Source organism: Colletes gigas, unplaced genomic scaffold, assembly GCF_013123115.1.
Source record: "Colletes gigas isolate AHSC1104 unplaced genomic scaffold, ASM1312311v1 Colletes_gigas_Sc00017, whole genome shotgun sequence".
Lineage (NCBI taxonomy): Eukaryota > Metazoa > Arthropoda > Insecta > Hymenoptera > Colletidae > Colletes > Colletes gigas.
In genome coordinates, this window is record NW_025106646.1 from 4667473 (window position 1) to 4693401 (window position 25929).

General features: G+C 37.0%; 1 protein-coding gene across 2 annotated transcripts in view; it reads right to left on the minus strand.

The window, feature by feature from the left end:
• The window catches only part of LOC122400385 (semaphorin-1A-like), a 502715-nt gene that overhangs the window by 183510 nt on the left and 293276 nt on the right, over positions 1-25929 (minus strand). For both annotated transcript variants that reach the window (XM_043401831.1, XM_043401830.1), the window contains exon 5: positions 18846-19016. In XM_043401831.1, coding sequence (XP_043257766.1) covers positions 18846-19016 — 171 coding nt within the window. The remainder of the gene's footprint in view (positions 1-18845; positions 19017-25929) is intronic.

The following is a 25929-nucleotide window of genomic DNA, read 5'->3' on the forward strand; positions in this document are numbered from 1 at the left end:
CTGCCAAACCAAACATCTCAAATTATCCACGAAAACGAAACTCTGTTTTCAGACAACTGAAAACTAGCATACCAATTATTTGTCTATCTAGATTTATCTTCTTTAACATCTAATCTTGAGAATTAATTGTTTTAGCTCCTTAGTGAAAAATCATGTTACTCATATATGGCAGTCTATGTGTTAAATTGAACTTTAATTTTCGACAATATTTTGACCAAACCGAGGCGAGGAGAAATCGTGTTACGCGTTGCTCAAACCGTGCAATTTCTCCTATCCGGATCTATAAATAAGAAATGGATAGGAGGCTGAATCGAAAGCAGCGCCAAACAATCCGATTGCGTCCATCAGTTTCCGTATCCCCTTGAAACTTGGAACGACAACTTCGGTATTACCTTTGATACTCGAATACCAAAGAATCTGGGTTTGTATCATACATTTACCCTTTTCTGTTCGTGTATCAACTTCACCGATCGGATGGCCACGGTAAATACACCCGGAAAGCAGGAATTGCTCGTCGTACGATCGCTTCGCGAGCTCGAAGATTGAAAATACATACGAACAAGGGTCGATCGGTTGGCTACGAAATCGTAAATTATTCACCGTCGTCCGGAGGCGGCCGATTTTAAATCGCGGAGACCGAGATTGAGAATGAAAATCTGAAGAAACGCAAACGGGCACCGATCGTTGCACACGAATTGCCTTGTACAAGGAATGAAATAAGAGGCAATACGACGCAAGAATGGAGCACGGATGACCTATAGGATAGGGGGGATACCGTACACCGGCTGCCGTATAACGGAAAACGGATTTATTCAATCAACAACTCGATCCAAAGTGCAAGAAGAAGATTTGAAGTAACAACAATACACCACGAGCTGTGATCATTCTCCAGTTTTCCATTCACCCTGCGTCCTCAGGATTCAATACTCTTTTTTGATTTAACGCTCGACTGTCGCGTGCACGTACAGCGTGTACCAAAACACGTGGCACCTAATTCGATCTTCATTCTTACATAGTTATGTACTGCAAGCTTTTAATTATCTAAGAAAAAATATATTTAACTGGCCAGCTGAGTAGTTTGAAGAGATCCACATAATTCTATTAAAATAATAATTTTTATACTCGAACGATCCCTGATCGCAGACTGAAATATTACTGATTCTGCAAAACTGCTTAGAATGTTTTTATAAATAGCATTATACCAAAATACGTGGCACCTAATTCGATCTTCATTCTTAAATAATTATGCAATGTACTACAAGCTTTCAATTATCTACGAAGAGAATTTTTATACTCGAACAATCCCTGATCATAGACTGAAATATTACTGGTTCTGCAAAACTGCTTAGAATGTTTTTATAAATAGCATTATACCAAAATACGTGGCACCTAATTCGATCTTCATTCTTAAATAAGTATGCAATGTACTACAAGCTTTCAATTATCTACGAAGAGAATTTTTATACTCGAACAATCCCTGATCATAGACTGAAATATTACTGATTCTGCAAAACTGCTTAGAACGTTTTTACAAATAGCATTAAAATTTCTATTTTGATATTAACAGAAGAACCGAGGCCACGAAGATGTATTTTCCCCAATACACGTATAATTAGGGATATTAATATCGGTTGGTGTCTCGCGAAAACAATGCCTTTTATGCTAGATTAAGAGCGGACGAAACAATGGGGCATCAGTGACCTATTAATCTATCGGCAGACCCAGATAAGGTTTAATCCAAAACTAAATGTTCCCGATATTAATTTGACCTGGCGTATTTCTCAAGGAAACATGATGACAACGTTTCAGCAACGATCTCATCAAGCAATAGAACATCAAGGACACCTTGGACAAGATACTCCTAACAATCCTTTGACGTTGCTTTCGATGTAGTGGGCGTTTACAGTACGTGTAAATACTTCTACTTTTCCTCGACTGGTCTTAAACTATTTTCATCAAACTCGTCAAAGATTCTGGTTGAAACTTTTAACGAAACGATTCCTGGAAGTTTCGAACTTGTTTAGAACAGACAATGGCTCTATTTAAGAACGCCCTGTCGAAAGTCGTCGAGCAACCGTTAGAACTCGAATAAGCTATGCTGGCGCGATTGTTCGAGGATCTAAATAGTACCCCAGCGTATAGGATAATAACTACGAGCGAAGGTACTTCGTTACACGCTTCTGTTTGCGGACATACGAGCGCGACGGGGGACGTTGGTCGGCAATTCCCTACGGAATATGAGATCAGATGGAACACTGGAAAACCAAGAACGAAAGGGTCGAACGAGAACGGTTTCAGTGTCAAACATTGAAAGTGCACGGCCGTAGCGTCGAATTACGGAATCGAGGAAAGAGGAACAGACTATCGCGTAATGAAATACCGCGCGTGGAAGAGTGAAACGGGAAACCAGGAAATGAAAACAGTCGCGAATATTATATTCGTCCGACCTTCGTCAAACGTTGTGCCGCGAAATAGAAACGCTGATGGAGGAAAATATTTTACATTCTGATCCACGTAGAAGCACTCCAGACACTGTGGTTGCTATTTTACGAAACAGAGAAGTGGAAATATTTTAAAAATACTTAGAAGTTTGTAGGGGTGTGTTCGAAACATTTTTTAAATGGTCTTTAAAATTTTATGTAGGATAAAGTATAAGGAATTTATTAGACTCAATTTTGGTGCTTGGAAAAATGACGATTATTTCCTGTGGTGTGTCACAAAAATTTCAATTTAGTATAGCGAATGAAATTTGCATAGGGATGCCGTGATTTAATAACATACATTGATTTCAATTACAAATATTTGTTAGCTGTATCTCGGAAACTTTATTAATACTACAGTGCTGTTACTGCGAAGCTATAATATACCTATACTCGAGAGTTTTTAATATTGTAAATATGAACACAAGAATTCTTGGTAGGTACAAAATTTGTATAGGGACAGCATTTATTTAGTTTTATTTGAGTATTCAGACTAGTAACATTATTTACAGGTCACAGAAAATATGTATTAAGACTATCTATTAATAAACGTCCTCAGTAAAGAGGAACAGATAAAGATAGGGGCTCATCGTGATGCAAAGCTTTCTTTTCGACAAATCGCTGCTAAACTCAATAGATTATGTCATACATAATTTCTTGAGATTAAATAAAAATTATGGTAAAAACCATGCATGCGGTAATAATAAACTCACACAGTATGGTCATTCACGAATTTTTAGAGAATTAAAAAATGGGAAGTAACACAAGTTTTTGAATTTCAAGTGGATGAACGACGCGTGCAGGAAATATTACAATAAGATAAGCGTTTAAAATAGACAAAAAAACCAACTAAAACCACCGCTTACAAAGAACCGCAAAATTGTAAATTTAAATTTCGCTCGAAATCATGTGACCTGGGATGAGGAATGGAAAAATGTCATCTCTTCGAACGAAACGAAATTTAACGTGGACGAACCTGATGGCTTTAAATATTATTGGCACGATCTACGCACAGAAAAATCAGTAGCCATGAGCAGAAATTTCGGGGGAGGATGTTTCGTTTACTCTGCAAAAACACCAATATGCAAAATTTGTGTCAGAATGAACGCAGATAAATATATCGATTTGTTAGAAGATAATTTAATTGCATTTATCGAAGAAAATCATAATGAAAGTGTCATTTTTCAGCAAGATAACGCTGCTGTACACAGTACAAGGAAAATAAAAGTGGTTCAGGCAAAAAAATTTGCCACTTATGTTCGCCTGACTTAAACTCCATAGAGAATCTACGGGGAATCTTGTTAAAAACAGTATACAAAAATAATAAACACAACATCAATGCTAAAGAGCTGGAAAATGCTGTAAGGCAAGAATGGAGCAAAATGGATACCGCAACAATGCAAAAATTGATTTTCAGTATGAAGAATAGAATATTTGATATAATTAGCCGTAAAGGTGTAAATATTATATATTAATATTACAATATTTTTGTTCTTTATAACATTTTAGTTGACTGTTTCTATACAAACTTCGCTGTATAATCATCCATTTAATTATCATTTACTGTTTATGAAAAAAATAAAGGAGGTTTCTTGTTTGCTAAGATGTCATTCTATTTCTTATCATTCCCTTATACATCTCACCGACTTTGAGTTTTATTAACACAATACTTAATTTTATTTATTAAAAAATATTAGTGCCCCTGTACAAATTTCGCTGTATAATCATCCATTTAATTATCATCTACTATTTATAAAAAAAACAAAGGAGGTTTCTTGTTTGCTAAGATGTCATTCTATTTCTTATCATTCCCTCATACATTTCACCGACTTTGAGTTTTATTAACACAATACTTAATTTTATTTATTAAAAAATATTAGTGTCCCTATACAAATTTCGTTCACTGTATTAAGGGGCCTTTCTACCTTGTGGGATTAAAAAAATCGATATTTTTTTTTTTGCATTTTCCTTTAGTATGTAGTCTCGAAAATATGTCTACCAAATATTAAATTGAAATTTGAAAAACTAACGAAGTTATAACCTGCTGAAATGTACCGCGCGCAGGTATAACAACTGGACGTGAAACTTTAAAGCTGTTTTTCTCGAAACTACATTTTTCGGCACTGCGTGCGTGATAACTAAAAAACTATTCAAGATATCAACATCAAATTTATACAGTGTCTTCAGAACTGGTCTCCCTATAGCATGAACTAGGATAATTGCGATATATGCAATACTTTTTCTTTTATTAACAAAAAAGCAACCAAATATATGAAAATATTCAGTATTTTTTCGTAAAATAGCTGCCATTTTGCCATTTTTTGTTTTTTTGAAAAGATCCTAGTTCATGCTATAACCACACTCATCTATATTAAGAATATCGTTGGTATTAGGATTTCGAATAACTTGTTCGCAAGATATCACGTACGCAGTCGGGTGCCGTTCGTAAAAACTGTTGTTTGATGATCAACAAAAACAGCGTAATCAATAGATATTATGCGTTGCAAAAATTCGTAAATATAGCTAAATGTATAATAAATGTATCTACAAAATCCGGAATTAATCGCTCTTTAATAACCCGAAAAAAAAAATCACAAAGAAACACGTATTTTTCATGCCTACAAGGTAGAATGGCCCCTTAAAAGTCATGATGCCTGGACAAGTTAATTTTTCGAAACGGTACACGAAAGGTTGCAGGATGCTCCGAGAAGAAAGATATCGAATCGAAGCAGAAGAAACCGGGGTTAGCAAAATATGTAAATCGAAAAGGTGGAGGAAATAAGCTGTAATTTCAAGCCGGAAGATTGTTCCCGCGGTAGGAAAGGTCGCTGGAAGTTTCCAGGATACTCGAGCAGGAAAGCAACAGAAGTAACAGGAGAAAATAAGTTGGAACTCATAACCGCATAAAAGAGGAGCGTCGGGTAAACAAGGGAGAAGCTAACCTGAAAGATGACTGCTCGAGCACGAAGGCGGTAAAGCGAGAAACAACGGAAAGAAACTGTATACGAGAGATCGGAGGAAATCCAAGAACGTATCTTTAAACCTGCGTATAGGAATAAAGTGTTAATGACAGTAATCTTTCCTTTATTTCGTGAAAGACTTTGAGAAAGGACAACCTAGGAGCAGAAAAGCTTCCAGTTCCAACAAGCGTGGACTCGCGGAATTTTCTGTTAAACAAACCCGAGAATATACAGTTGCAGGAAGGTGGTTGGCGTTTAAGAAGCATTTCAATTCGCAAGTTTTGCCCGTTTTAGTAAACAGTCAACAACGAAACTGAATTTCCAGAAAATTTATTTCTTTCGCGACGAATCGAGAAATTAGTAAATGCTTTATCGTGTTGTTTTCTAACACGTATTTACGGAATTAGTTCTTTGGAATCGACAGTTTACCGATACAAATAACTTTTGTTGGTATCTATCGAGGAGTGTTGATGTTTTAGAGCCGATACTACAACGAGGAAGAGAAATAATATCGTATCTGCGCGATATTGACAGATGTCGCGGGCCTGGAAAGGTATATGAAATTAAATCGGTAGATTTTTCAGAAGCTTGGAATATCTACCGTCTGATATCAAGCTTCAGGATATTTGAAATAATAATCGTCTGTAGAAGATATTATCTATAAATGATAATTTCCAAACGAGTCGAGGAAGGTTTTACGTTATATTTGTAACTCGAAAATTAGTATTTGGTTACAAATTTTTTCTCAATTTAAAATGATCTAATATTAAATGTGCACCAATCGATCATTAATTCGTGTCTGCGAAAACATGTTTTTCAAAGGACCATGAACGTTGAATTCAAGCACAAAATGTGGGCAAATCTTGGTACGAAGGTACCACGGCGTTGAAGAAATTTAAATTACAGCAGGAAATATTTTAAGAAATTGCACGACCGTGTAACGTTTCACGTTACACGTCCGCCGCAAGAAAAATATTCCGCGGAACGTCGAATCGCGAAAAAGCGAGGAACTCGAAGGAACCCCGGAAGAAATTGAAAAACCGTCGGTCGAAAATGAAGGAGCGGCGAGGCTAAAAACCCACCGTTAAGCCGAGAAACAAGCAGAGGGAGACGGAAAGTACGAATTGGGAGTAAAGTTAAACGACCCTCGTGGAAATGGATTCCTCGAAAACTATATACGAAACGCATCAAATATTCCCCGGGCAACGAACTTTCGGAAGAGAAATATGAACACGAACATCGGTAAAGTTCCATCCGCGGGCAAAGAACAGCGTTGGCAAATTACTTTAGGAAATGGTAGAAGCAAACACAGGGAGAAGCAGTCTGAGGATTCGAAACCGCGAAACAGGAGGCAATAATGGCGGAAAGACTGAAACCTGAGTGAAAAAGAACAGCTCGAATAAGCGAGATTGGCGTTAGCGACTCATTAACCATTTTGTTGTTTATGATTCAAACAAGAAGTAAAATTGGTTATATCTGATATAAGTAACCTAGTAATTATTAATAACTATTTTCTGTGTGGTAGTCCGATTACTGGAGCATTTAACACTAAAACTACCAAAGCAATCAAAATAATACATTCGTAATTTTAATTAAAATTTGTAAAAAATTTACTGAATTATTGAAAAGGATATAGTCAATGGGGTCAAATGTGCCCTTGAACCAAATTTGACATACGATGGATCCATCGATAGAGCATCAGAATCAAACATTCTGTGACAAGTTTCAACCCTCCATCTTGTTCAGAAATAATTTGTGCCTATTTTCCGTATTTAATGAAGTACGAAAATTACGTAAACAGTTTGGTGCATTGTGGTTATCGAAATACGTGTTCAAGATTTTTTTCGATTTTTCGATTACAATTTTTAGACATAGAAAAATACGGATTTCGTATTGAAGCTTTCGAGACACTAGATTTATATAATTACTGTAAATGTGTATTGTCATTAGTTATGTCCCTGAATTTTTTCAGATTTTTTGATAGGGTGCACCATAGTAGGAAAAGTGAAAAACTGATTTTTTCGACTCTATTATGCCACTAATTCAGCTTTAATGGCTATTTATTCGTTCTTCTAACTGTTACGCGTAGAAAACTGGTGCATTCGGGTGATACTAATACAATAGAAGTGACAGCATTTGATATTTAGCTGAGTTTTATTTTATTTATTAATGCATCTGTTTTTATTACATAACAGGTAAAAGAATGAATAAATCTCCGTTATAACTATTATTATCGTATGTCAAATTTGGTTCAAGGGCATATTTGACCCCCTTATTCGGCTATACCCTTTACCGTAATTTTCTATAAGAGAATGAATAACCACTTATTTCCACTGCGTTATACATTTCTTCGTGTATCTATTGTTTTAATTTCCTTGGTAGAAATAAATACACTATACTAGCGTTAATCCTCTTTTTATCGTATAAGAAGCCTTCAAGAGTTTATCTAGTAAATATTTGAACTAGAAGTAGTTTAATCACTGCTAATTAGATCCGAAGTACAGGATGGAAGGTAGATGTAAACGAACGAATGATTTTATTTGAGTTTATTTGAGTTGTTATCGTGATTCCGACCGTAAATATAGAGGCACGTGGCGACAGTTAGATTATTAGGGAGAATTAACCGGAAGACACAGGGTGGAAAACTATCGGAAAGGAAGAGACAGGAAGACCGAGAAGCTTCAATGGAAAGGGATGATTCGGGAGTGGCGAGCCAAAGGTTCCAAGGGCTCGTCTATCCGCGGACAAGAGGTGAATCTCCGAGAAGGAGACTGGCCAGGTAGGGAGGAACATTGGACGAACTCTAGAGCACTCGAGGAAGGAAGGAAGTAACCTGAAAGTAGAGGGAGGTACGTGAATCCGTGTTCCAAGAGGAGTCGACTCTTTCGCAAAGGACCCTGTGAAAATGAGGAAGGAATGAAAGAAACGGCAAAGGTGGAAAGAAAGGCGATGGAAGGAGGAAGAAGATGGAGCAAAGGTGCGGGTTCGCATTCGGAAGCCATATCGGACCACGTGACCCGAATAAAGGCACCTACTCGAGTTTTCTTTCGGTCGGACGTGAGAATTAGGCTCCCGATAAAGCATCGAATGACGGATCGGATCACTGCCTGATGCTCCGCCTGGTTTCCAATGTGAACCGAAAGTGGACGAAAGACTCACATTAACCGTCTCTAACGCTAGAAACATTCCCATAAATGTCTACAAATCGCTTCCTATTCAATCATCGTCTATTTAAGAAATTCGAATTATTTACTCGAATTCCAAATTTTTCTTTCCATCAGTTACCAAGGGAAGGCTTCGACTTGCTGAACCCTCTTTAAACAATAGCTAAACATTTATAATATAAGTGACTCACTGCAAATATACAATAAGTAATTAGAATACGACATTTTAAAAACTTGTCACAGTCAAAATACGACAAAATTGATAGATATTGGAAAAAGTTGAAATGTTTTGAAATTATGGTAAAAAGAGTAAAAATTAGAGCACTTGGAAAATTTCTACAGACCAAACTAAAGAAACTTTACATCTGTTCTTAGCAATAAATATTTATTTAACACTAGAACACAATTGTGGTGTATTTATTTCTACCAAAGATATTAAAACGATAGAAACTTGAAACAATCTATAATGTAATGGAAATAAATAAAATAAAAATTCATTCTCTTATTGAAAATCACAATAAAGTAAAAATCAATATATTTATAATAAATGATGCACTTTAAATGTATAAAACAAATAATAAATTTTTATTAGAAATTATGAATTTGGACCACTTCTAGTGTTGAATAAAAGAAAGAAGTATTTTTAATTTTGCGTAGGTTTATCCTATGTTGTATCGTCTCCTTTCGTTCCCAAATTATTTCAAGTGCAACGAAACTGTTTTTTAATGTAGGATTATTAAAAAATGTGGCAATTATTTTATAACGTTGCTTGGTTGTATCGAATAACTGTCAAGTTTTCAAAGGGGAGAATCGCTGTATTCTGCGAGATAAATTGTTAAAAGGACGAGAAGTCGATGATTTAATTAGACGATAAGTTCAGCCACTGTAGCGGACGAGGAAGATATCGAACTCTCCTCTTAGATGTGAGAATTAGGTCTTCCATTAAAAATCCAAAAGCCCGTCAGTACAAGTTTTCTGATTGAATTAGGTAACTGGCGAGTGAAGGCCACTATTTCTCGACAATCGGATATCACTGTGCTGAAATTGAACGGAAACCGATCCCTTCGAGAGTATAAAATACGAAAGCAGAACCAATTCGTACCGCATAACGTATTCGTAAACCAATATCGCGAAATATTTCGTTTCTTTCCATCAATTTTTCACGCTCGAATACCCCGTCGGTTCGCTGCTCATCAATTATTTCATTAACTGCCTAAACAACCGACCGTTATATTCACTTGTAAATCTAGCGTTGAATATTCCATATATCGGGTATAGAAATAAACATTTAAATGTACAAACTGTCGACCTCAGAATCCGTCGAGGAAAGCTCCGACAAAATTCGAGCTATTAAAATCTACTACCCGGTGTTTTCACTTTGCATGATTCATTAAACATTTAAAAAACCTCCGCGCTTTGAAGCCGACTAAAATCTATTATCTCGTGTTTTCGGTTCGCGTAGTACTATTCATTACATTTGGAACGTTTAAAAAAAAAAATCTCCCGAGCTCTCCGAGCAGACCATCCGATATTTAACGAAAATGAAAGATTAAAAGTACCGACTTCGCAATCGCGTCTAAGTTTAAGCCCGCAACGGGGGACCGGTTACAGAGTCGATCAGATTAAACTCAATCTGAATTTTGGAGCCGCTTCAATCTCGCGCGCGCGGCGCAGGACGATATTATCCGCCGGGCGAGTATAATTCCATTTTTCTCCCCGGAAAACTTTTTTCAATCACTTCCCATTTAATAATTTCTTTACCATTCCGCCTCTCCCCCTCGACCGGTCTTCCATTATCCCGGCCCGTATTGACTTAATTAATCGATTTCACGGAACCACCCTGGGTCCTCGGTTGATTTCTCTCGACCAACAGATGAGGCACTAACGACGCCCGCGCCCGGGAAATAAAATTCCCGGAGCATCGACGGGGCGTAGGGACAGTATCGAATTCCCGATGGAATAAACTCTCGGCTTTCGAGTTTTCTGATAACAGCCGCGAATAGCGCGCGCGCGCGCGCGAAAGATAGATCTTTCAGCGCAAGCACAGGGATGATAGGGTATCTCGACGTAGAAAGGGGATACCGTCTCGTTCGTCGAAGACTTTCGATAAGACTTCGACGAGAAGCACGCGGGAAAACGACCCAATGGCGCCCTCGATTGATTACACGAGGACTACTCCGAGACATTCGAGCGAACGACCGATACGTGACACTTTGACACTTCGTTCCGTCCCTTTCGATAGGTCCGTACTCTATCTCTCGCGGATATCGATTTTTGCGCGATCGTTTCTCGCACCGAGAAATACGATAGTCGCGCGCTTAACATGCCCATTTACTTTTGTTCACGATTGTTTGAAACGACCATAAAAACGCAATTTACTCGTATAAAAATGAAAATGTTTCTTTCAATTCTTCGGATACGTAACAGTAGTATTACAGAAGAACCTCATTTATCCGAACGAAATATTGCTGAACCTCAGATATACTGACTCGTGACTAAACCTTTATTATCCTTTATTACCAGTTATACGAACGTGTATTCTTATACATGTGTACATATGCATGAGAATACATATGTTATTTAATACAATTAATAAATTTGTAAATCATTTTTCCATATTGTTCACAATTCATTTGAAAACATTTATAAGTATGTACATAGAATATAACATAATTAAATTGCAAAACGAAGTAATTGACAAAACATTTAGGTCTTAGTAGCATAAAACAATAATTTTTAAGAACAGGAAAATAATAATAACATTTATAATAATTAACCCTTAATAATAATACTAAAAATTATGAAAATCGTTTATATTAAGAAAAATAATAAATCTATTAAGGAAAATAATTAACAACAATAAATGTAATTAGTTTTTACGTATTCACAATCTTTGAACATGCAAATTCTTTTAAGCTCAAGAGGCAATTCAATTTGTAAGATTCGAACCTCAGTTATCCGACCGTCAGCACCGATTATCCGAATGACTAAAAACACTGTGGGAAGAATAAGCACTGAACCTCTATTATCCACCTAGGTTATCTGAACTGCCTTGTTCCCCGACGTGTTGGGATAAACGAGGTTTTACTGTATTTCGATCTTCGAAAAATCAGTATTAAACATTCAACACCTATACACAGCCTTTATCAGCAACGGCAAACGTATAACGATTGCTTGGTTTCCATCCCATCAGGTAATCAAGGGCAACGAGGAAGCTGACATTGCAGTCAAAGAAGCAACACTGCTATCATCAAATGGAATCCCAAGACGGATCCCATATTAAGATCTTGCTCTTGCAATAAATCACGCCACAAAACAAGAATGGAACACATTATGGATCTCGTCCAAAAAAATAAAAATGCACAAAATAACGCAAGATTTTTATCAACCATTACCCATCAATAATGTGAAGAGGAAAGACCGAATAATCATGACAAAGCTACGAACAGGGCACTGCAAACTTACATGCGAGTATCTAATGAAAAACATCGAACCACCAACAAAATCATAACGACCAACCATCTATTATATGAATACAGAAGAGACAACGTCCAAAGACAAAAATACAAAATAACATCACCTATAGCCTTGATGTCACAGAAACGTACAGAAAATACCCTGAAATATCTAAAAGAAACCAACATCTACCACAAAATATAACCACACCAAAAGAAGATGTTGGTTTGTCTCTTTCGAAAAGAGAAAGTTTTCTTTCATTTAATATTATTTTCAATTCTCGAGGCACAAATCAAGAGTGTGCAGCCGTGTTTCTTGGCTTTTTAGACAATGAATAGGACCAATTGAGTCTGTGGATACGTGACGAATTTTTAGTCACTGACCTTTCTTCATTCTGGCAGCAAGTGTTTCAAATAAAGACAAAGTTTAGTTTAAAAATGTAATTACCAACAGAAGAGAACCCAGCACCAAGTCGTCGCTAATGGTCGATGCGACGTAAAACATGAATTAAAAAAAAAATCATTGTTTTTAAAGTTCCACGCGAGCGACAAATGGTTCCGCGTCGCGGATAAATTACCCACTCGAGTAACGTGGAATTTTGAAAATTTCCCTTGTTAGTTTCTCGTTACTCCTCGCGGAGTATCGAGAACTCGGTTGGAAAGAAACTTGCCTATTTTCATCGGGCGCTCGAAAGGAACGAAAGCGTAAACTTTCCTGTAAATAAATCGCAACGCCATGATAACTTCTTTATGCGATCGTCGAACGCGCGACAACGGGTCGGCGACTGAAACGGAAAACGGGCCGCGGCGGCAAAGGATGGGTGGAGGGGACGAGGCGTCGCGGTGCCCAGCGTCTTAATAATGGCACGTCGTAGAAACGCCGCCGTCATGCCAGCAAGGGTGGAGAACGGGCGAGCAAAAGGAGAAGACGAAAAGCGGCATGAACTCGTGATTTATCAGCCGGCAGTATCATCGTCTCTCTTTCTTTTCTTCCGCGACGCTTCTTGCCTTCGCGTACGCGCGCGTGTTCGTCCGTGTGCAGAGCTAGGACCTCGCTAAGTGACATTTTAAAAGGAACAAGACCGTACGACCGGCGCTTTGACGCATATTTCGCGGCTATTATGGCCGGCTATAATTTTGCGACAACCCCGAGGCCCGAGAATAGAGGCTCGATTCACCCCCAAACGACTCCTCCATTTCTAAATCGACCAATTTATTGGGCCATGATGGACGTAACGAGCCGAGCCACGAACATGGTGGAAAGCTGGTTGCGATAACGTTACTATTTTACGTATTTGTTGAGATTCCCAAACCTGACTTTACGGTACGTGGTATTTTCATTCATGTTTTGATGCTAAATTTACGCTAGCCACTGACCTTCTCGAAAATAATTGCAAGTAGAAAAAATGCAAAAGAAAAGAATTTAAAATCATCCAAGAAATTTCTCGACATTCACAGAAATTTCTGAGAAATCTGAAATTTATATTAAGTTGAGAATAAAATACCCATTTTGTGAGAAATAAAATTTAAAAAAAGGGTCATTAGAAATATACCCTTTCATTTAAAAAATGGTAATTACAAATTGTGCTTCGTAAAACTTTGTGTAATAATTAGACCAAATAACTTCTGAACGCAAAATCGTCCAAGAAATTTAATTTTAATGCATTTTATTATTTCAAGATGATACCACTTGTTGATTTTTGTGGGATGTATTTATAATGTTCTAAGTAAGTAAAAATATCAATTTTAGAAACCGATACATATAAATAGACAGCGGGTCTTTATGAACATCCATATTTTTATTAATAGAATTAATGAAATGGAAGCTTTATAGGGGGTTGATTCAACCTCTAAATATAATAATTCGTATTTTACTTCAAGTATTTCTTATATATTTGCATATTAAGTGCATTACGTAGTTTTTTTAGAATTAAAATTTCCCATAAATGCATAAACATTTGGCTCAGATGAGAAAAGCGTAGGTATATGTATAAGGTACGCTATTACTAGCCAACAAATTTTTCGAAAACCATTAATTACAAAAAATTTTTACAGTTTCTTATGACTAATAGAACAATGTACATCAATTTTGCATATTTATATTATTTTCCAAGAAACTACAATAACCTCTCAGACAACAAAAAAGTATATTCCATTCCATTTAAAAAATCGAAGAACATCTCTCGAAAAATAATGTAAATATGTAAAATTTATATATATACGAAACTGTAAAACTTTCTTCTTCTTCATTTTTTTCTAATTAGAATAGTTTTCGAAAATAATACCGTACTCCAAAATAACACGAAAATCAAGAATATCAATTTCTTGGCTGAGGCTTCTTTAAAAAGTAATAAAAAAATTAATTTAAAAAATTTCAAATCATTCTGAAAAAATTATTTTTGGTTGTGGGGGTCAATTAGAAGCATTTTTGGTGAATAGACATACTCTCGAATTCCTACACACTATCGAGATAAAAATTCGAATAGGTGCTGAAATTTTTCGACGAAAGAAAAATTTTTCAAATCGTTCTAAAAAAATTATTTTCAGTTGCAGGCGTCAATTATAACCATTTTTGGTGAATAGGCATACTCCCGAAATCCTGCGCATTTTCGAGAAAAAAATTCAGTATGAACGGAGCTTAAAACGTTAATAATTTTTTAACGAAGCCTCAATCAACAAATTGGTATTCTTGATTTTCGTCTTATTTTGGCCTCTAGAATCTTTTGTTAAAATTTTTCCCAGGGTTGGCCGAACACATCGTGTATGCGACGATTCGAGTTTCTTATCTGAGCCCAGCGACACTTGTATGTATCTGTTTCAAAATTGATACTTTCAGTTATTCAGAACATTACAAATACATCCCACAAAAATCAACAAGTGGTATCATCTTTAAATAATAAAATGCATTAAGACGAAATTTCTTGAACGATTTTGCGTTCAGAAGTTATTTGGGTGAAACGTGTTCCCATAGTTTTGCGTGCAAAGTTTTCAGGTGCTCGAAAGAGACCGTACAACACGTATGGCCGATAGATTTAAAAGAAGGGGGAGGCAAGGAAGACGGTTCGCTACAAGTTGTTCCGCCCATCGGCGAAATCAACGTTAATTTCCCTTTTATTTTTTTCCCTGATTAAAAATAGTGCCTTCGAGCGGCGGGGCTGCACAGCTTTGCCAAGCGAGCACAAAGAGAAAAAAGGAGGGAACGATCCGTTGGAGTAAACGCGAGAGGAAAGGTGTATTACGAGCCGAAGCGTGCTTTTTCCGAACGCGTTCTCTGTGCTTCTTCGAAACTCCGTGTTTGAAAGTTTCTTTTGAAAATCTAAAGGGACTTTGGTCTTAACGGATACCCCGGATGCTACGGAGCGAGAAATTCGACGCAACAAATAATATTAACACGGCGCCCCGTATAGCCCGATAAATTTCATTAAAAACGAAGAAAGGAGTCCTCCTCCGACTTTGGCTATCGACATTTCTGTGGCTTTCAGCGAACTTAATCACGGAGTTTTGTATCCATGCATATGTTGGGACAAAACTATAAACTTACAATTGTGTTGTATGCAACAAGTTTTTATCATATCAAACTTGCAGATGTTAAGAAAACAAAGGCATATTATGTTTACCTGTTATTAATCTTACCTTGTTAATACTAAGAAACTGAAAATAAAAGTACACAATAGAAAATAAGAAAGAAAATAATGAAATAAAACAAAGTTGAACATAATGCAATACAAAATATTCTTTACAAAGTAGTCTGATCTTACGGGTCACAAATTTTGTAGAGAAACAGAGAATATTCGATACCGTTTTACGTATGTTTTAAGCAAAAAATATTGTTCCAACGCAGAACGAGCTATTTTTCTTGCTAGGTAGAATCTATACTTCCCACACGCAACCAGACACCCTCCATAGAAGACAATCAAAACGACTAGAAAGCATAACTTTCCCCCTCGTAAAAATAACAAATCTTTAATGAAGTTTCGTGACAACGACGATTGAATTTCTCTTTAAGCGTCCGATTACCGAGACATTTATCCGAGCGGTCGGAAACTTTCCCTTGGTAGTGAACGTAGCGAGCAACGAACGTGTTAAAAGTTCCATTAAACGAGAGAAATCCGAAAAATGATATTAGCAATAATTTACGAACACCGGCCCCGTTGCTGTGTGAAATATCACCAACTATTTTAACCGTTTCACGATAACAGCTGACGAAAATAGTTTTCGAGCGTCACAGCTTATAACCAGCGATCTCTTATGTGACTGCAGCCACGGCTTCAAAAGTTATAAAGTTTACAGCTTACGAAACCCTTCGTCAAAAGCGCGGAGTCTGTCCCGAGACCGTTAATTCCACGACGATTACTCGCGGCTGTTTGCGAAAGTTTCGTAAGGGAAAATCATTGTGTATGAAATTTACCAATCAATACAATTCACACTCAAAAAATTATCGAAATGTATTAGCACATTTTTGCACAAAACTCCCAATCAAAACCAAGGTGTATTTTGTTAAAAAAAAATAAAAATTTGAAATAATGTGAGTGTAATAAAAATTTTGGAACAATGTTGAGAATAAGCATTGCATGCATTTTTAATGAAATTTGTATCCATTGGTGCTGCGTCCCCTCCCTTGCAAAGGTCAGTATAGTACGGGCCACAATATAGCGAGGTCGTAAACTCGAGTAGGTGTCAAAGTTTACACGTTTCAGCTCTCGAAACAAGTGAATTGGCAGAAATAGGAGCAGCTGAGGGCCTTAGACCATAGTCAGGGCCGTACGAAGAAATGTTTTATCTAGTGTCGCCATTTTTAGAAAGCTATTTTTAGAGGTATCGTAACAGGTAAAGGTCTTACTCAAGTCTTTAATATCTTAATTTACCTGCTTATAATATATGCATGTAGAAAATGAAAAAAGATAGTGCAGTTACAGACATAGAAAGGCATTCAGAAAGGCACCCTCAAGCAAGATGTCATGTACGGCCCCAAGTGCCGCAGCAGGAATCGGTCCTAACCCTCAAGAGTTTAGTTTACGACCTCGCTATATTATGACCCGGACTATACTACCTGGAAGGACACTCGTTTATCACACCCCCTGAGCGTCTCATTTTTATTTTTCGAGCCTTAAGCTCAGTTAGCAGAAAACCGTCAAGCTAAGAACAGCATTTTCGTTTTGTAAAACTACATTAATTAGATACATACTTAGGTCGAAACTCTGTCATCTATTTAGCAAATAAATATTCAACAAACAACGATTACTGTTTTCGTGTTGATAATTTTGATATATATATCGCGGAAGCGTGCTGGAAATGTTGCAGTCTACGGTTCATTAAGCTAATACCCGTCGAATCGGTTTTCGAACAATTTCATCCCTGTTATGTGAACCGATAAAACATTCCGTAATAGCATTAGACGCAACTGACGAGAACCCGATTATAGTTCTCGTATCGTTCTCGCTTATTACTATCGTGGTTTAATCGTATTACACGTCCTGTTAGTTGCACCAATATTTAGCATCGAGCAATAAATCAGCCGCAAATTCTACGTTTCTCTATGTTATTTACTGTGAAGTTTGCCCTCTGCTTTGTACCGATTACTGTTTCTAAACCTGTATCCTTTCCTCGGCTGTTTAGTTTCGCGCGACAGAGCCGCGCGGTTATTAAATAAACAAGCGAAATGGCGGCCCCGCAAAGTCAAATTCTCGTACGCTTTAGTTGAAACATGCGCTTATTAAGTATCCATGCACCGACAAAAGATTTTCGAACAACAGCCACTGTTTCGCTGGCTACGAGTTGCTACAGCAACCTGATTAATTATTTCGAGCATCGTGAATGACAGCAGGACCGTTGGTTCCCGACTTTCGCGTCGCGAAATTTTTATTTTAGATCGGGCAACATGTTACGGCGAGTATTATGTAAATATCGAGCTGCTTTAAATTGTACATTTAAAGGAAGAATCATGAAATTATAAGCATTTTATTTCACGAAGTAAAATCAGATATAGACAATTTAACGGTAATAAAAAAATCTTTACCAGTTTTATATTTATTCTTACGTAAAGGAGAAATCTCGAAAATATCGCAAAAAGGAAATTTAAGAAAATCTTTATCAGTTTTATAATAGATATAAATTTATATTAGATAATATACATTTTTCTATATAAACTTTTATAATAGATATAAAATAATCAGGAAAAATAAAATCTCGAAAATATCGCAAAATGATATTTAAGAAAATCTTTATCAGTTTTATGATCAATGTAAAATATTAACAAAAAATTCTAAAAATGTAGGATTTTTAATTTTTAAATAAAAATTAAAACTGATAAAGATTTTCTTAGATATCATTTTGCAATATTTTATTCTTCCTTTACGTAATAATAAGATAAAGATAGAAAAATAAAATCTCGAAAATATCGCCAAAATGATATTGAATTTAACTCTATTTTAACTGTTAATGACGTTCGTTGGCCTTTTTATGCCTACCTCGGCATGGTCCAGTTAATTAAATGTTAAAATAAACGTTATGAAAATCGTACACTGGGTTTGACATTGCGTAATTAATCGATACACCTTATGTTTGACGGGGTAAAAAGTTCCGGTCACACGGACCGTTCTCCGTAGCGGTGCTTTATGCTCAAAGGGTTGCAAAGCAACAAAGAGCAGCAATTTGTGAAGCGATAGGTTCGCAGATACCGTGTCACCCAAATAATGAAGTGACTGTAACCACGCGGCTCGGGACAAAGGGCTACTTATCGAACAGCCTTGGTGTACCCGGTGGTTAAAAAGAATCTAAAGCGCTTACCTTGATGGTGAATTGTCTGCACTGCGGCTTGTACGCGTTCGTTCCGCAAACGAGAAATTGATCAGGCCCTTGTCTGCCGAATACTCGTACGTAATTTTGACACTCGTCCTCGCTGCGTCCTTTCAGATAACAAAGTTCACGATGTGCCCCCGTGCTGGACCACTGCAACCTCTGTGACAAAACAAGATCAAACCGTCACTTGGAATCTAATTTCCGAGACATAGTTCGCGCTCCGCGACAGGCGAACACGTAACGACCGTATCTGCGAAAACGAACTTCGAATATGACGCATCGAGACTAAATATCTATTGCCAATTCGTACTAACACGTTCACCAGTCGAACCAATACACGTGCAATTTTCCACGATATATTATAATGCTGCTCTTACACGTATACGAAGACACTTCAAAAGGTTAATCTTTGGATTGTTGGATCCGGAGGAGTCCTACGATTCCTAAGCTGAATTTCCTGGATACTAGATAAATTAATTCTCGAGTTAAGATGTTGAGGGAAATTGGATGGAATTTGTGTATTTTAACAAGGTTACGAAAATAAGTACTGAAATAAATTGTAACTTATGTAGATTACAATGGTCTAAAATCAAAATTTTACTTTTGTAGAATATTATATGGTTTTGATCTGGCAGTGAACAAGTTAAACTGATTTACAGATTAAACACTTTAAAATAACTACTATAAGATTCGATATGAAGGGTGAATGGTCACAACTGGGAAAAATTTTAATAGTACATTTTAGAGGCCAAAATAAGACGAATATCAAGAATACCAATTTGTTGAATGAGGCTTCGTTAAAAAGTTATTAACGTTTAAAATTCCGCCTGTAGAATGGTAGTCTGCGAACAGCTGCGTGCACGGGATAGTGGTTCTCACTCAGCATGAGAAACTCTACTTACTGACGTATCGACAGCCTTACAGTTTTGTGAGTGAGAACCACTATCAAGCGTACGCAGCTGTTCGCTGATTGTCGTTCTACAGGCGGAACTTTAAAGATTAATAACTTTTTAACGAAGTTTTAATCAACAAATTGGTATTCTTGATTTTCGTCTTATTTTGGTCTCCAGAATCTCCCATTAAAATTTTTCCCAGGGTGGTCGAACATTCTATATGTTAAAACGCTACGTGGAAAATCAGAAAAATACACTACACAAGAAGATTTATCAAAGAGCGCCAAACAAACACATGAGTAATGAGGAAGCCATACAGAAGAAAAAAAAAATAGTAACCGTGAGGCCAATTTCCACAATTCTAGAATCGCGTACAGTAAATTCACCTTAATAATATAAAACACGCATGTATTATTTTATTTTAAACGAGGAACTTCGACATTGGAATACGTATAGGACATTTACTCTATTAGGAATAATTTAACAGTAGTGTTTTAAATTATCACTGAAAAATTATTGCAATTATCGACTAGTTTCAATTCAGATTTGGAAATATTTTATGTTTATGCCAAGAAACGGCAAAGCGTCGGAGAACTCGATACGCGTGCGAGCACTAGAAATTTAAACGAAAGACTGAAACGTGACTGAGATACGCAAAATTTCGAGGGACAATGGAATGTTTGGATGGCGCACGTTTCGGCGCATTGTTTCGGCGTCGCGGGCACAAAGGCTTCCGATTGGAAAAACGAAGTTGGTTCCTACTCAACCAATCGGAAGCATTCGCGCCTGAAACGTAGTGACGTAGAGAATAGGAGAGTGGGGGGGGGGAGGGGGATGATATTACACCATAAATCACTCTGCCACATGACCCCACGACGTAATTAATTGTGTCAAACGACTTGACATAAATATTTAAATAATGTCACTTGTTTTAATAGAGGCATTTGAATAAATATTACAATATTTGAATAACGTGTGCTTTAATTCTCGCACAGTGGACTCTAGGTCCATTTGAATCCATGCAAACTATTTCTTTGAGATTCAAGTTTCAGTTTCTAATGATATTGATATTGTTAATTTTATATTAGAGTGTTATTTTAGATGACTAACAGATTGTTACAGATTACTTTATCACTTCGACAACGGCTCACACTTTTCTTCTGGAACAATCCTCACAGCGCAGTCCATATTTATATACATATGTACATACATCGATAGTGGACACATTTGTCTCAAGACAATAGATGTTACGCATCTGTTTACCTGCGTACATATTAACATAGATACTACCTTATCGACTTTCAGTTATTCTTAACAAATATTAAACGTGTTTGTAAAATTAATCATATCAATAAAGACAGCCACTCATGATCGTAAACTTTGCAGACGCAAAATAATAAAATTGAGATTCTTAAATATTTATGTCAACTACTACTGGCAACTCTAAACAGAATATAAATTGAAAAATGCGATTTCGGAATGAAATCTACAGATTGTTAAGAATCTGTCCCATACATAGTATAGCATTCTCAGAGATTCTATAGACGATCCAGCGCTCGCGAACGCAATTAGGGAAATATTTCTTGAGCAGTCAAAAATCAAAAGTCGCTCACCCTGACTGGAAATTCCGGATTTCCTTGCGCGAATCGCTCGAGGCGAGCGTGAAAAGATCCAGCGTATGAAACAACGAGTGGCAAGGTGGAAGGCTTGAAATCGCGAAGAAGAGGGTGACGGGGGTTCAGGACAAGAACTGCAGCTGTATACTGTCGAGCGAAAATCCTTGAACAAGCTATCCAGCCCCACCCCTTCTCGCGCCTTTTCTCGCGTCTGCGAGTATCCGAGCGTTTCACGTTATCTTTTTACGGCATCTCATGGTCGACCCAGAAATTTCCTTTCCTTTGATAATTTCGGATGATCGAGCCACGGGAAGGTAAATCTTATCAGCGCTGAGGCTAGTTCGTGGATCCACTTTTCCACAAGAGCAACGGCCACGGCTGATCTCGTTACGATGCATTATCCAAGATCGTATTTTGTTTCTGGCAGCCTACAACTCGTGGACCCCCGGCTTCTCCGCATTCTTTTTTCGTTTTTCTCGCTTATCTTGCTATACCTTACCTCTATCATCTTAATATCCTTATATTACTTACTTCGGTCCTCCCCCTACCGCGTCTCTCTGCCTCTTCCACTACAATGTCCCGGCGAAGTATCAATAAATTACTTGAAAATTTATTCCGATACCTTTCCGCGACCCAGAAATTCCCTCTACCGTGAAATCTAATTTCGTCCTCGTAGTTCCATGTACCCGAAGTGTATCTCAAACTATAGGAAATAAATCAATTTTTCCAGTTAGTGTTTCGTAGCTTCCTCTCTCGTTCTTACTTTTTTCCTTTCCATTTGCTTCTTTAGGTACGACGAAACAACGATTTTATGTCAGCGTGCCGCGCAGAAGTTGTTTCATAGTTTTATTTCTTCGTTCGGGATCTACGATATGCAATACGAGAAGAGAGGATTCGTATTCTCTTTTATGAGATTCTTTGAACTATTTTTATATATACTTGCATGTATAATATGATATATTTGCTGTTCTTTCACCTTTTTGTTTCGGTAGTAAGAAACCATTAACCTTCATTTTCACTGATTCCTTAGGTGCATTTTTTTTATACAATTCTAGTAAAAATCAAACCTTATACTTTTCAAATGAGAAGCAAAATTTATGAATAGTCATTTTCATAAGATAATTCAATTTATATAAGATAAATACACTAGTATGAAATCATATTTTTTAAATAAGAAGCAAAATTTATGAATATTCATTTTCATAAGACAATTCAATTTATACATATAAGATTATAGTGCCCAGGCCTAATACGGTTTATTGTGACAATAAATTCTCTTCTGTGTTTACCCCAATAGTACCAAAGTCTGCTACTGCCATTGAAATATAATTGAAAGTATTTCATTCCTTTAAGGGGATATAATGTACATGTAAACATACATACCACTGTATACGATGTATATGAACTTTATCTGAGGTTTTTAAAAATAAAAAAAAAAAAGAATTTATATAAGATAAATACATTAGTATGAACCTCGTTTTTCCCGGTCAAATGACCATTTTTTAAATTTTGTTTAGAATTTCTAACACGCAATATTATTTTAGCGCCATTTAACTTCACGACTTTTCTTATAGTATACGTACAATGAATTTTACAATATTCACTTCTATCTTTATTGATTGTATTCTGAGAAAAATATATAGTCTGTCTTGCCTACGACTGGTCATCTGACCGGTTGAATGATTTATATTTTGTTCTAAAAAACTGAACAAAATTCGGTACCAAATTCTGGTTAGCTTCCTATGTAAATAGGAAATACATTGTATAGCAAAGACGAAAAGAGAGAATCTTCAGTTTCCACTGTCTTAAAACAGTCTAACAACGCGTATTAAAGATAGTTAAACTTTAGACGCGTGCAGTTCCGAAACTATTAGTGTTTTATGCATTATTAAGCCATCATTGGAAGCGGTCAACCTTTCCCTTTAAAATGGCTTTTGAATTATGTCGATTCGACTTTCCGTTTTCGAGATACTGCAATTTATGTAAATAGTAATTTTTTTAATTCGACTATCTCTGTCTCCGTCTGACGCGTCGCGCTGGACCTCTCTGTTTCGTACGTGACGCGTCACTATCGTGGCCCAGCGACCTAGTTACTACGAGTACGAGCGGTCAACGACCTTGACAAGTCCGTAGTAAAAAAGTAAACAACCACTTTGGACCCTTATATCTCCGGAACTAGCCACCGCATCGACTTGAAACTAAAATCGCTATATCTCCGGAATTAATTGAGCTATCAACTCGTTCGAACGCTCGTTTTAAAGGGCATTTCATCCTCTATCCAACGACTATACCAGCTACTATCATTTTTGCTATCTTCTATGTTCATTTTGAAATTTACTTTGACGCTATATATCTAAAAAAGTTTCAACAATTCCTATTGATTATACGACTGGTGTGCGATAAAAGTGGATCATAATTGTTTATTTAATTGGAAATATACAGGGTGTTTGCATAATTACTATGCCATTTTTTCGTAAATAATTGTTTTCTCTGGCATTAATTACGGTATCGACTTGAAAGAAAATTTGTTTTCAAGAGCGTTTTATTTTCTATCCAATGAAAATTACTAATTTCCTAGTACTATTAAAATACCAACGAACGTTTAGAGTAAAAGTATTGAATATTTTTGTACAGGTTCGTAGAATTCAATGCTTCAAGAGAAAATATGCGACATAAAAGAGACGGATATCTTACGAATAAACTTCAAAACACAACTTTCTATACATATAATGCAACAATTAGTAAAAGAGAAAAAGAACGTCATTTGATCAGTCTTAATAGGAATGGGTATACATATACGAAGTGCCGGTAGGTTTAGTGTTAAAGAGCGCTTAAGGCACCGATCGGCGTCGATCCTAATCGTGCTATCTATAGATATCGATGACGTAATTTTCCAGGGCGTAGCTTGTCGCAGAAAACCCCGAAGGGGGGGATAAAGGAGACACGTCGGGTAAAATCGAGTAGTTGTCGAAAAAGAAGACAGAAAGGTTCGAACCCGATCGAAACGATGTTGAAGAAAACCAATTACATCTTCCCGAGAGGATACCGGTTCTTGCCACCGGGCGAATTCAAAACTGCTCGATCTGCAAATGGAATTGTCCAATTAAATTTGATTTACACGTTATCCGTGCTCGATGCCTAATTAATTCCCAGCTCAGCCGTGATTTCTTGCCGCACTTTCTCGCGGCCGCGAGCGAACCAATTAAACCGCCGAACGCAGATTTCGGTCGAGTGTGATTTAGGAACAGCCGCGGTCTGTGTACACCCCCCGTCTCCACCCTCACGCTTTGGCTACCACCCACACGCCTTGCCGCCCTTCTCGACCGGCTGGGTTTTTGTACTAATTAGAATACGTCTGGAGATTCTGGTTCCCGGTTCCGTCGCCACTCCGCGAGTTACAACTAGCCCGAAAACTTTCGACCGCAAAATCGCGCTGCATATTCATCGGGTAATACGATTTCATAGTTTCGAGCCTCCGGGAGGTCGCGTTGCCCGGTTTTACGCTCTAACCCGCGGATAAATTCGGCCCGGGACGTAGCTCTAATCCAGCGCGAGCTAACCCGGCGCCCGAAACTTTTTTCTGGGCTACTGCATACATTCCGTGTCCGGATTCCGGACTTTACTTTGACGAGGGCCGCTGGCGCCCACGCGCGGATCACACGGAACGCTCCACGGTATTTGAAAGTGTAACGATCCCCGGCTATCGAAAAAGTTAGCCGTTCTGTTTGAACTTCTGCCCGCGAAAAGGACAACCAGCGCCATGGAGCCTTCCGTTTCGACGAGACCAAGTGCCAACGAAGGCGAAATCTCCCTTTCTTTTCCTCTGTTTTTCTTCGCCCCTGACGCTCGTACGAAATGCAACGACGCGATTGCGAACGGAAAGTTCTATTCCCGAAGCATCGCGTTTATATTCGAACGTTTGCATCGGCAACGGCCGACCAAAATTACGAATGATTTATTTGAAAATAAGAGATTCGGTTAAATTTTAATGAAATGTCGAGAACTAAAATTGTTCGACGTTATACCAGGCTTTCCATGAATAAAATCGATGACAAAACGTAGACGGTGCGCTTTATAATCGCATTGCTCCAGATTTAACTTTCGTATCCACCTTCGTAAAAATAGAACCTTAACAAATTAAATTATAATTTAATTTTAATTTTTAATTTCCGCGCTGCTTTGACGTATCTGAATTTATATAGGTATTCATAGGTCGAATTCAATTATGAATAAAATTTGACGAAGATATAACCGAAAATGTAATTGTTTTTGATACTTTATCGATCGTGTACTACAGTGGGTATCATAAGTATACTGACCCCTTAAAATGTTAGGAATTTAATCTTTTGGAAATAAATTAAGATATAATAGTACTTCCTATTCCTAGATAGTACTATAAAAATGAATATTAAATGACGAAAATACTGTTTAATCTGCGTTTTATAAATATACCAATTGTAAACAAAACTAATTTTATTTGAAATCTTATGTATGAAAACAAAAATTTAATATTTTATAACGTTTCCACTATTACGCATTATAACGAAAATTCGATTTTGCATA